This window comes from Lonchura striata, chromosome 5, assembly GCF_046129695.1.
Source record: "Lonchura striata isolate bLonStr1 chromosome 5, bLonStr1.mat, whole genome shotgun sequence".
NCBI lineage: Eukaryota > Metazoa > Chordata > Aves > Passeriformes > Estrildidae > Lonchura > Lonchura striata.
The window spans coordinates 9,486,326-9,498,652 of record NC_134607.1 but is presented as its reverse complement, the minus strand read 5'-3'; the positions used below and the strand labels follow the sequence as shown (position 1 = coordinate 9,498,652).

The window sequence follows — 12,327 nt, the reverse complement described above, 5'->3', positions numbered from 1 at the left end:
GAGTGGATTAAATTGTGTATTACTACCCCTCCACATTTATTCTGTTTTCCAGACAGACTTCTCTGCATGCTGCCTTCTTATTTTTTAATTTTAAAGCCGTAAGATATGATCATGGTCCCTGTCAAGTTTGACCTACCTGGATGATTTTTCTTTGCTTAAACGTTCTCAACGTATGTGATTTCATTGCTTAACTAGTTTTTTTAGCTAAAATTCAAAAATCCTGACTGGCTGTAGTATTTGGTGGGGGGAAGTAGCCCACAAATGTTAGGAAAACTGACTTTTCAGCTGCTGAGATAAGGTAAATGGTTGGTTATTGTCCATCTTAGTATAAAAAGACAAACTGGCTCTCCATTCACCAAGCAACTGTTCTGCAAACAATGCTTGGGATGCCTCCCCTCTGCACACTGAACAAGTTGGTTATGTGCAACAGCAGCTGAAAACCTGGAATAGGAGGAAGGAGATGATGAAGAATCAATCTTAAGAGTGAAATGTAACAGAACAAAGCAAGAATCATTTAATTGTACTTAATTCTTAAACAAAGTTGTTCAAAATAATGGATATCGTGCAACCATTCTGGAATGGCTGAAGCTGTGTTCACAATGAGCACAGATTTTGGGATTACAGTTTGGGGATAATTTGATGTAGGTGTAAGGTGCTACTGGAAGGTGAGAGAAAAAGGTTTCCTGGCAGCTTTTCCTTCCTGAAAGTTTGTGCTTTGTGTGTTATGATTAAATTTTTAAAAAATGGAGATAAGCAGAGGAGATTTAGACACCAGCTCAGCATTTCTTTAGAGTTTGTTAGGCATAAAAAGTTACTTGATACCGAGTTTATCAGCCCAGTGGCTCTGAGTTGGGAAATAGCATCAGTGAGAAGCTCCAGATGGTACTCCAGGACCATGGCTATCCTCAGATACCACACGTGCAGTAATGTAAAAACAAAGTCTTCTTTTGACTGAGGGTACCATGTAAATAACAAATAGAGAGGCTTTGATTACAGAGATTTACTGGGGAGAAAGGGATTTAGTGTCATTCCCACAGCACAGCTGGAGAACAGATGTTTATTCCTAACACTTCTCCCCTCTCCTGTGTAGAAACAGGAAAGAAAACCAAAGAAAGAAACCCTGAAACACAGAAACCCAAGCAAGGTTTTACTTTGAAGGGTGTCAGAAGCATCCCTCCTCTGTTGGAACATTGTCACAGCAGGGCAATCATGTCCTGTTTTTTTAACAGAGGTGATTTTCAACCTGTGCATGCTTGAATGGAAGCAGCATCACAGATTCAAATTCTGTAGCCTGTTTCCCAAAATACTCAATAGGAAAAGCCTTTTAAAAACCCTGAAGTTTATACCAGTTCTTGAAACCCCCTGACTACATCTATCTTGACTGTGATTCATGTCATAGGAGACAAAAATTCCCTCAAACAGAGGATAAAAAAATCCAAGTGAAAGTAACATAAAATTATTTCTAGGGAGAACCCCTTTCAAATAATTATGGGATGAAAGGAGGAAGCAGATACAGTCAGTCAGGCTTAGACTGACAGAGGCCAGTCCATTGCCATTGCAAACTCTCTCCCTGTACAAGTGCCCTGTAAGAAGTCACCTTTGAGTGAAGCCATCACTATAAATGAACATTTTCTGGAAGACCTTCAACAGATAATTCAAAATTATGTCTTAAGCTCAACTTTAGCTCAGCAGAAAATAGCTCAAAAAATTTTAGTTAAGCTTCTGTTCCATTTTTTATTTTAAAAGTCTTTCAAAATTCTGAAGCATTTCCTTCTAAAGAATGCTTTAACATTGTCACTTACCTCTTGCTTTTGGGGTTTTTTTCTTGCACCAAAATTATGGATGTTTTTTATTCCTGATTCACACAAAAGGAAGTGGATCCTTTTGAGATCCTTTTTTAGGAAGTATCCTCTGTATCATTAGATACTGCTGAAAACATGAACAAATACCTGCCAGCATGTCTATCCTAAGCCATTATTTGCTTATATGTTACATGCTATACATTTCCCCATTGTGAGGATGAGAGCCAGGCTTCTGATTCCTGCACTTCTAAGGCACTTTGGCTTCGGAAGTGTAAACAGAAATGCTCCATTCCTTGCTTTGTTCCCTTTGCAGGCAGCTTGGCTGCTGAAAGCTGTCACCTGCATAGACCTCACCACTCTCTCAGGCGATGATACTCCTTCAAATGTTCAAAGGCTGTGTTTTAAAGCAAAGCACCCTATCAGAGAGGATCTGCTGAAAGCCTTGGACATGCATGATAAAGGTATGGTAGCTTCTGGGGTGTGTGTTTTCTAGAGGAAAGGTCTGCATTTCCTCGTTATTTTCTCACTTTTCAGAAAGGATGTTGGTCCACTGTTTGAAGTGGTGTGGACCAAAGGAGAATCAGGCCTCTGACTGAAGCCACACACATAAAATATCAAAGATTAGTCTTTTTTAAAAACTTGGATTTATGAACTCCTTAGACAGCTGAAGTATAAAATATGAGGTCAATTATCTGGGAGTTTGAGAGAAGAGCTAGAAATGCAGTAGGGCTGCATTAACATAAAGACTGCTCAGTTGATGCTGGGCTCAGTCTAACTTGCACAAGTAAGAACAGAGCTTGGCAGTGCAGTTTCTCTTGCATCACTTTGCTGATCAAGCATAACTGTGATCAAGTCTTAACTGTGTGTGTTGGCATTAAACTGTGAGTCTGTCAATACAAATCTTGGAGTTTTAACTCCTGCTTATGCAGACTTGCTCCCAGGGTCAGGTGAAGGAATGTGAGAGAGGAAACAGTGTGAGAATTTCCTGAACCATTTGAGCATATATTGTTATACATTGAGATGTATAACAAAATCCCTGGTGTGGTGCTTAAGATCCTTGTAGAACACAGGAGTGGGAGGTGAGGATAATGCACACGTGCTTATGGAAAAGGTGGAATTCTCTGAATTATATGAAAAAGGGAACTGTGGCTTTTGCAGGTATCACTGTTGGAGCAGTTTGTGTGTATCCTGCAAGAGTCTCTGATGCAGTGAGCACCCTCAAGGCTGCTGGTTGTAACATACCAGTGGCTTCAGGTAAGCTTTATTTGAAAATGTCCCATTAAATAATTTGATGTTATAAAATATGTAGAGAAATCCAGGAGTTTGGACTTGCTTTTGTGTCAGGGAGTAAGGTGAAAAGGTAACAGAAGGAAGGGAATGGAAGGATGATTTTCTTCTGGTGTAATCTTTTGTTGTCTTCCAACTTCAAGCTTATCAGGAATGCCAAGTCTTTTTGCTGGAAGCTCTTCAAAGAGGCCTTTAAAATATATCAGTGTTTTTCTCACCAGGATAGAGGAAATTGAGATAGAGTGCTGGACAAGTATCAGTATACACTAAGTAGATGATGATGATGATGATGATGATGATGTGAATTCTAATAAAGGTTTCTTTTCCCTATCATATTTGGCTTTTAAGTGTAATCCTGTGTCAAGGTTTAGCCCAAGCCAGTAACTGTGTGCCACACACCTGCTCAAACAGCCACTTCTGGAGGAGAGATGAGAATTGGAATAGTAAAAGTGAGAAAATTTGTGGTTTCAGATGAGAGCTGCTTTTTTGTGCACTCCCAGCCCACTGACCAACAGAAGGCCTTGATTCTGTGTTGGGCTGGCACTACTGTGCACTTACCAAACCATCCCTGGAGAGCCAACACTGTTTTCTGCACAAATCCAAAACACCCTAGCTACAATGAGGATAACTATTCCAGCCAAAAGCAGCACATCCGACAGGCTGAGCTTCAAGGAAGTTGTCAGCAGAGCCAGGGGTTGTTGCCTGCTGAGCAGCCACAGTGTCAGGACATCCAAAACCTAACAGAGTCGGCTCTTCTCCAGTCACCACGCATGAGGGAGAAGTCCTGAATTTACAGGAAGCAAGAAGTAAAATAAAGGAATTACTCAGGTTGGAAGGGAGCTCTGGACATGATCTGGTCCAACCCCCTGCTCAAAGCAGGGGCTGACTTTGAAGTTGGATTGTCACCCTGATTCTTAAGACTTTCTAAAGCCTTCTAAGTTTACATTATTTTGGAGAACTTTCCCACACAATTTCTGTAAACAACATATTGTTTACATTCTTTTATGCGGGTGGAGAAAACTTGATATACTAGTAGTTTGTCCAATATCTTTGGAGAGGTGGTCCATTCACTCTCCAATACAATGTCACCTTTGGGAAAGTATAAAAGTCAGAGTCAGATAATAAACTTTCTTCTTTACCTTGCTAATAGCAGGTGGCTCGCGTCGTGCTTTCACGTGTCCTATAGCGACATTAGATCAGGTGTTTAATGCTAAGATACATGTGAGTTTTTTGTTCTTGTTTCATTGCTGTGTAGGGGAAAAATATGTACTAAATGCATTTATATGTCAGAGAGAAGGAAAATCTCTGACAGAGCCATTATTTTTTCAATTTCCAAAGTTACCTTTGGGTTTTGTACATAAATTTTTGTACATAATTTTAAATAGAACTCATTGAAACCAATTTTCGCTATATTATGATTTAACCGTTAAACAACATTATTATGTTTTAAGTGAAGATACTGCTTAAAATAATTGGAGAAAATAAAAAAAATATATATTGCTTCATATCAGATTGTTTGCTGTTCTGGAAAACAAAGGCACGTGAAAGATCTTTTCAGAAGATGCACTTACCTTGCTGAACATTGGTTTTTGAGGGTAGAACCAATGTTTCTTATTGGTGAAGAGAGAGTAGGATGAAGTGCCTGTAGATTTTTTTAATCATGTCAAGCATTAATAAAAAAGAATAACATTCAAACTTTTTGCTGTATTACTGGTATTTTCAATTTTATGGTCTATTTATAAAACTTTAACACATTCATAAAGCATTTCTTCCTTCTCTCTGCACCCCTTTCATGCTAGTGGCTGCTGGGTTTCCATCTGGACAAACTCCTCTGGAGACAAAACTGGCTGAAATAAGGCTGGCAGTGGAATATGGTGCCCGAGAGATTGACATTGTCATTAGCAGGAGTCTGGTGCTGACTGGCCAGTGGGAAGGTAAGTAAAAAAGTTCCTTTGGCAAGGAGCCTAAACCTTTCTATATGCACATGCAAGGTCTGTCTTTGTCTCTTCCCCAAATCTCTCCATCAATCCTTGAAGAATTTGGTCTCTCCCCTCAGAATAACTGATAATCTGGGGCTCTGAGCTAAATAAAAACTATTTAATCAATTTATGACAAAGGGTTGCATTTTTTTGAGAGGAATCCTGTTGGAAGCTGTGTCAGGCTGGGCAGGCAGAATGCCTTTGTGGTTTGAAAATTCAGTTCTATTCCCTCAGTGACTTTAGAGAATTTTGTGTACAGCATTCAAAAAACTAGCAAGTAAAGCCTAATTATTTGAAGAGTTTTGTTAGAAAGCCCAAGGGGCTGCTAATGTAGATGATACCTTTTTAAATATACATGTTTCATTTCTTGACAAATACACATATTTTAGTTGCTTTCTTTTTGCTGAAAGTTGAGGGTACAAAATGACTCTTCGTATTATTATTGATGTTCTGGCGTCTGTAGACTAGTACTAATTAGTAGGAACAATAATGCTGAAGATGGTTTTTGCTCTAATTGCATCCTTAATGTACTGTGAATGTTTGCCTTAAGTGCTGACAGTGCTCCTATAACTAATCTCCATGTGAAGGTAGACACATCTACAGTCTTGGAATGAATTTTCCTTTTATCTGTATAATGCAGTGCCATAATATCCTGTTTGCTTGGCAGATTTTAGAGTGAAGGCCTGGTGCCTGACTTTATTTAAGGAAATAACAGAAATCATGGTAAAAGATCATGTTTTCTGGTCTTCTTTCAATTAACAGTTAGAAATGAACCAAAAACCCCCCCGTCTTCCTGCATCTGTGTCTTCAGGACTGGTTTCCTTGCTGTCATATCTTGGCCTCTTTTGTAGTATTTGCAGTCTCCATACTTTTGATCTTAGTTATTTAAGGATTCATAATTTTGCGTTTTTTTAATATGAAGGAGAACTCAGAGTAGAAATGCAGGGCTTGGATTCAGAGAGAGAGTTTGGATCATGACTGAAATGAGCTGGATGTGTGTTGTTAGCTTGCTCTGCATGGGAGATGAACTACTCTTTGTGGTCACAAATTACAAGGGAGGAGTATGCAGACACAGCAATGATAGATATGATTTAAAGCTGTCATTTTACTAAATAAGTAAATTAGGGATGGCTTTTTATTTGGTATGCATATTTTTATCCAAAGCTGAAGTCTTGACAAGGTTGAAAGCCATCCTTTTTTAATATATATCTTACATATATATGTTATAGATATTTATATTGATATAAATAGATAGAAATAAAATATAGATATTATAGATATATAAACTAGATATAACTGTATGTTCTATATATACTATAAAATAATTATATATATTATTTATATATAATATAGAAATATATTCTATATAATATATATATTCTATATAATATATATATTTATTCATATATATTTATATTTATATTTATATTTATATTTATATTTATATTTATATTTATATTTATATTTATATTTATATTTAGACAATCACATATATAAATATAAATATAGATATAAATATAGATATAGGTATAAATATAAATATAAATATAAATATAAATACTAAATTAATATATAATATATAATATATAATATATAATATATAATATACAATATATAATATATAATATATAATGTAGAATATAGAATATAGAATATAGAATATAGAATATATAGAATATAGAATATAGAATATAGAATATAGAATATATGTTATGCATAAAACTAACTAAATAAATAAATAAATAATTTTTTTTCTTACCGATGGCAGATTTAAAATGATTTCCAAATAATTTCCTCAGTTTATTAATGAATCTGAGTCTGTTTGTGACACATGTTTACATAAGCTTGAAGAAAAGCTACTTCAGGAACAGAATTTACTTGCCATAGAGATGCCACAAGGTGAAAAATTATAATATTTGACTTTCCTATATAAAAAGAAAGGTATTTCATTCAGTGATCTAGATGTTTTGGTGAAAATCTAGTGTTCTGTCTTCCTGTTTAGCTTTCAATAGATATGTTACCTGTGTGATTAATGATAATACAGAATAATCTATAAAACACTTACAAGGAATCTAGAAGAAGGGATAAAGAAGGATTTTTTAGGCTAAATCCCTATATTACATAAAATTAAATAGTTCCTGTGTTTAAGGTGCTTTGTCAATTAAAGCTGCCTCACAGTTCTATTGTAACTTATGAAAGTGGTAGTCATTAGAATAGTAACAAAAATAACAATAATAATAACAATAATATGCTTCTATGGGTATTTTCTTATGCTGACAGTCTTCACAACTTGAGAATTTATTGAAAAAAATCTATGTGGTGGAGTGCTTTTTAGTTCATTTTTAGCTTTTCTTCTAGCGTGTGCAATAATTGGGGTCACCACAATAGAATAGTGTTGCTTTGTGATTTGCTTCAAAGGCTTGTTTCGTTATTAAATATTTTAGTGTATGTCCAATTATGTCAAATTATTTTAAAGAAGTTTTGAATATTGCTGGAGCTCTTTATGACACTCAGAATGTATTTTCCAGATCTTTGCAAAGTAATTGTTAAGATCTTTTAAATGCTGAGTATGAAAGCAGCTTTATTGGACAGCTAAATTACATAAGAAAGTAACATTATATGAGATTTAAGTTTATGAATTTACATACCTTTTATAAGCTTTTAGCTTTTAAAGCAATATTACTTTATAATAGTTTACTCAGCTGTTGTCTTGTATTACTTGACAAAGTATGGATTAAACATAAATTATCAATTTGGATGCTTCCTTTAGGCACAGAATGTGGAGTCTTTGTGATCAAACTGACCAACAAATTGTTGAAATATATTGGATCTATTTATTATTCTTTTTTTCCCCTGTCATCAGCATTTGCTGTACCCTCTGAAGTTGTGTGGGGTGCAGTAGTGTTAGTGCTAATTCCACAGCTGCTGGAAAACACCTGGACATGCTACACTGTCAGTGGCTGTAGGAGCATTGTTCATCCATAATTTGCTCTGTGGCAGTTAAATTTTCCTATAAGAAAAGGGAAAAAAACTCAGTTATACTCTGAGGAATTGGAGCATGGCTGCATCCATGATATAACTTCATTATGAAAAGTTCTTTTCACTGCTGCTGATTTTTTAGGTGTGGATTTAGAGGCTTTGATCAGGGACTGGGACACTATTTTGTGCTACATACTTCATAAACAGCGCAGGCAGAACACACTCCCTGCTCCAGAGCCTTGGAGAAGCCTCCCCACGTTGTTCAGGAGTAATTAATAATAGTAATTAATTACTATTAATGATAAATAGTTGGCTTTACCATTTCTAGATGTGCAGACTGCCCTGCTGCACAGATTCTGTCTGGTGTTGGCAGCAGCAGCTTGGGCTCCTGCAGCCCAGCTCTGTTTTCAGAATGTGAATCCCTGGAGTTGCACATATGTGAGGGAGTTGTGTTGTGCTGATGGCCTTGTGCTTGTCATTTTGTTAACAAACCTGCCATTAACATGCCAGACAGAAGGGGCTCCAGCTCATTTTCCAGTTTCCAGGCCATCACAATCACCTTGATATTTTGGGCTAACAGAAATCAAAACATCTTCTCATCTCAATTTCTATTCATTGTCACTGACTAGATTATAACACCAAAACATGGAAATTTTTTTTAAAAAGTGTTTTTATCACCATATTTTTGAAGAAGAGCTATTCCATAAAAAATTAAGGAGTGTGTTTATTTTTTCCTCCTTTAATATTTTCATTTCCTTTGTAAGAGGTCTGGATTATGCCCTTTACTTTGTGATTTTAAGCAGATCTAAAGTTCATTTAAACTGTCAGGTACCTCAAGCGGTGCAAAGTAGAAGAGTTCTTATGTCATATCCATTTTAACAGCTAGGTCAGTAGAGCTACTGCAGACTGTATTAGTGAGCAGCTGGCGCCAGGTATATTCTATATATGTTGGCTTGCTTTGGGGTTTTTTTGTGGGTTTATTGGTTTGGGTTTTAGTGTCTTTTTTTGCTTTTTTGTTTTTTTTTTCCCCTGGCTTAAAATTTAGACTGCTTTTAGAATGGATAATATTGGTGCCTTGTTTAATACACTGGAGAGTACTGGCTGTTTGCTTTGAGAGCTTTTGCTTTTTCTTTGGTTTTAGGAGTAAAAAAGAAATTCTCTTGCAACCTCTTTGTGGTGTTCTTAGCTCATTAGTTGAAAATATGCCTGCAGGGCTCCCCGTGACAGAGTTTTTAGGTCAAAATCTTCATGCCACTGCTACTCACCAGAGATGCTGTGTGTGCTGTGGCAGTTGCTGGTGTTCTGCACAGCTCACAGATACTCCTGCCTTTGTAGCACCCAGCCTTGATCCTGCTGCTGTTCAGCTGGATGGAACTGAGTCGTTAATGCTGGACTTTTTGGCAGCACAAACTGTCCCACAGGAAGCCCAGCACTCCTTGAAACAGTACATTTTCTAGTGTGTCTGACTGCACCCATACTTTAGACATGTGCCCAAGATTTTCAGTATAATCCCGTTATTTGTGCCTTGGTTTCAATCTGACTGAGTACTGAAACTTCTCTTATTTTTGAGAGGAGTAGGAGTTTTCACACTTGTTCTGTATCAAAGCAGTTCCAGCTCGCACTGGGACTGGGGTGCTCTGTCCCAAATGTAGTTGCATTTCTATTTGTACTTTTACTGTGGGGTTAAAAATGCCCTGTGAACATCAGCTATTGTCTGCAATAATTGATCTCTGAATAAAGAACAGCATTTCTTACCTACACACCTGCCCCACTGAAGTGTGCCCACTTTTCCTCCACCCCAGCTAAGCTGACAGACACGGATGATTGAGGATCCTGAGTCGTTCCTGGCCGTGGGATGATGTGTGCTGGCAGGCAGCAAGGCTGCTCAAATGAGCTTGACGCTAATTGCATGTAGAAGTACCTTCCAACTGCAAGAGAGGGTGCTGGAGCTGCAGTGCCAGGGAACAACAGCTGTGAGGATGTAATTTCTTTCCGTGGAATCCAACCTAAATGTACATTTTGTTGATTTTATTTTGACATTTTTGGTGGCATATCTCGAAGGTAGGGAAAACTTTTTCCTCTTGTTACTGAAACTAGAAGAAGAAGAAAGCTGCTTTCTCTGGGTTTTCAAAAGCTTCAGGAAAGAGTCACCCCACAAAAAGAGATTTCATTTGGCTCTAACATGAGCAGGGTTATTAAATGCACAAAAAAAAAAAAATATATATAGCACAGGTCCTTTGTGTTTCCTTTTTGAGCCTCGATTTGATGTAGGTTTCTGGAGCATCACCAATTGATCAATAAAACATGTTAGACTGCATGCTAGTACTGATTAATTCACACCTTTGGTACACAGTGAGAAACAAGGTGAAGCCTGGTGTCTATAAAGGGACTTGCTAAGTGCATCAGCCAGTTGTCTGCTAATGTGTGCAGCGTGTCTCAGAAGGGCAGCCCAGCAGTCCCAGCCCTGGACACCCTGGTGTGCCCATGGCATCAGTGGGATGAGGGCCCTGCCACAGCTGCCAAACCCTGCCCCATGCTTCCAGGTCTCACTTAAGGGCTGAGGGGAAAAGAAGTCTAGTATTGCTGAAGAAAACAAAAGTCTTTCTAGCCTGGACTGTTTTACACCTATTTAAAGCTGTATTTTAGCCTCCTGTCAAAGAACTTTTTGATTATGTGTTTGAAGATTGAGTACATTTTGTCAAAAAAAAACCCTCTTGCAAAGCATCCTGTTTGTTTATTTTGCATCTTAGTTTTTTTAAAATTCAAAATCCAGAAATGGTGAATGTGCACTCTAAGAGCTGCTTTTCTCCCCACACTGGAGCAATCTTAAACATCCCCAAGCAGCCAACTTCTGACAGCAATGCTTCATTATTTTCTGGCTCTTTTAGTCTCCCTCTGTGTAAACTTTTGTGGGAGCGCTGCTGAATTTTACCAGTAGGGTAAAAGGGAGGGTTTCACTGGCCAGGTGCAGAGAAAAACATAGCTATCTCTGAGTACTGATTCAAACTACTACCATATTTATTGCTGGGACAGCTGGTTTAATATCAATCTTTACTATCATAGCATTTTTTACTCCTGATGTATTCATGGGTATTTCGTACATTTGTATTTTGAGAGAACATTAATAGCTATTAACTAAAGTTTGAAACCGCACGGCGTTGTTAATTACCTCCAGTCATGTAATTTATTGAACTTACAAAACTTAAGTTCCTGAGTGCTACGACTAATTATAAGATTGGAAATTAATCCAGGAGTGGAAATTACAGCCATACTTGAAAATATCTCTCAGGCAACTTTGATCATTTCCATATGCTTTTATCCTCAGGTCTGTACGAGGAGATCCGTCTGTGCCGTGCAGCCTGTGGAGAAGCTCACATGAAAACAATCTTGGCTACAGGTGAACTGGGCTCCCTTGCCAATGTCTACAAAGCCAGTATGATAGCTATGATGGCAGGTAAATCTCCTTTTAAGCTAAGAATGTCTTTATGAGGCTTAAAAACTTCCGGTCCTGGAAGTTTGGTTTTGTCGATGGTAGAAAAAACGTGTGTAGCAATTACTGAAGCTGCAGGTGGAGTAATAAAGTCACTTGTTCACTCACTTGTTTTGTGTAACCTACAAAAAACTGTATGAAACGTTAAGTAAGAAACTGCTGGATGGCAAGAGTTGTAGGAGCAAGTTGTCCAACATCTGATGTGATCAGAAAATGTAATAAAGACATTTGGGGCAGACACACTGTTGGAGGCATTTGTGGTGACCCACAGATAGGATGTGGGTAGGTGGTTCACAAGCTTGTTTTAAATGCAAGGGTAACTTCCCAGTGAAGAGTCATGCCAAAAGCTCTCAGTTTTGGTTTGTGATCATTTCTAACCACCTCTGAGAGGGTAGCTCAGGAAAGCAACCTTCCAAAACAGAGTTCCCAGGGGCTGTGCATTCTTTGCAGGTGTTATGTTTTTGCATAGCTTAGCACCCATTTGATCCCAGATTTTCAGCAGTACATTTTCTCCTTGCAGCTTTGGTACAATTTTCCTAGCTGAACCAGGATTACAGTTCTGTGTTTTAGTGCTAGGTTAGAGATACAAAATTGGGAATTGGCTCCCATGTACTAGCTTTTCCCACTGTGCTTGAAAGTGGGCTCCTCAAGTTTATTCCTAGAAGTGTAAAGATATACTAAGAACCACTTGGGTTAGTCTGTCTTCTAGTCTTCCCCTCATTTTTTATGTTGATTTTTTTTCCTCCTTTTTTTTTTTATTCAGACTTGAAATTCTTACATTAAAGCAAGA

The 12,327-nt window shown here is 37.6% G+C and overlaps 1 protein-coding gene across 1 annotated transcript in view; it reads left to right on the top strand.

The window, feature by feature from the left end:
- DERA (deoxyribose-phosphate aldolase) overlaps positions 1-12,327 on the top strand; it is a 48,476-nt gene that overhangs the window by 8,399 nt on the left and 27,750 nt on the right. Inside the window, exons 3-6 of the mRNA XM_021535160.2 lie at positions 2,116-2,263; positions 2,961-3,056; positions 4,889-5,023; positions 11,373-11,501. Coding sequence (XP_021390835.2) covers positions 2,116-2,263; positions 2,961-3,056; positions 4,889-5,023; positions 11,373-11,501 — 508 coding nt within the window. The remainder of the gene's footprint in view (positions 1-2,115; positions 2,264-2,960; positions 3,057-4,888; positions 5,024-11,372; positions 11,502-12,327) is intronic.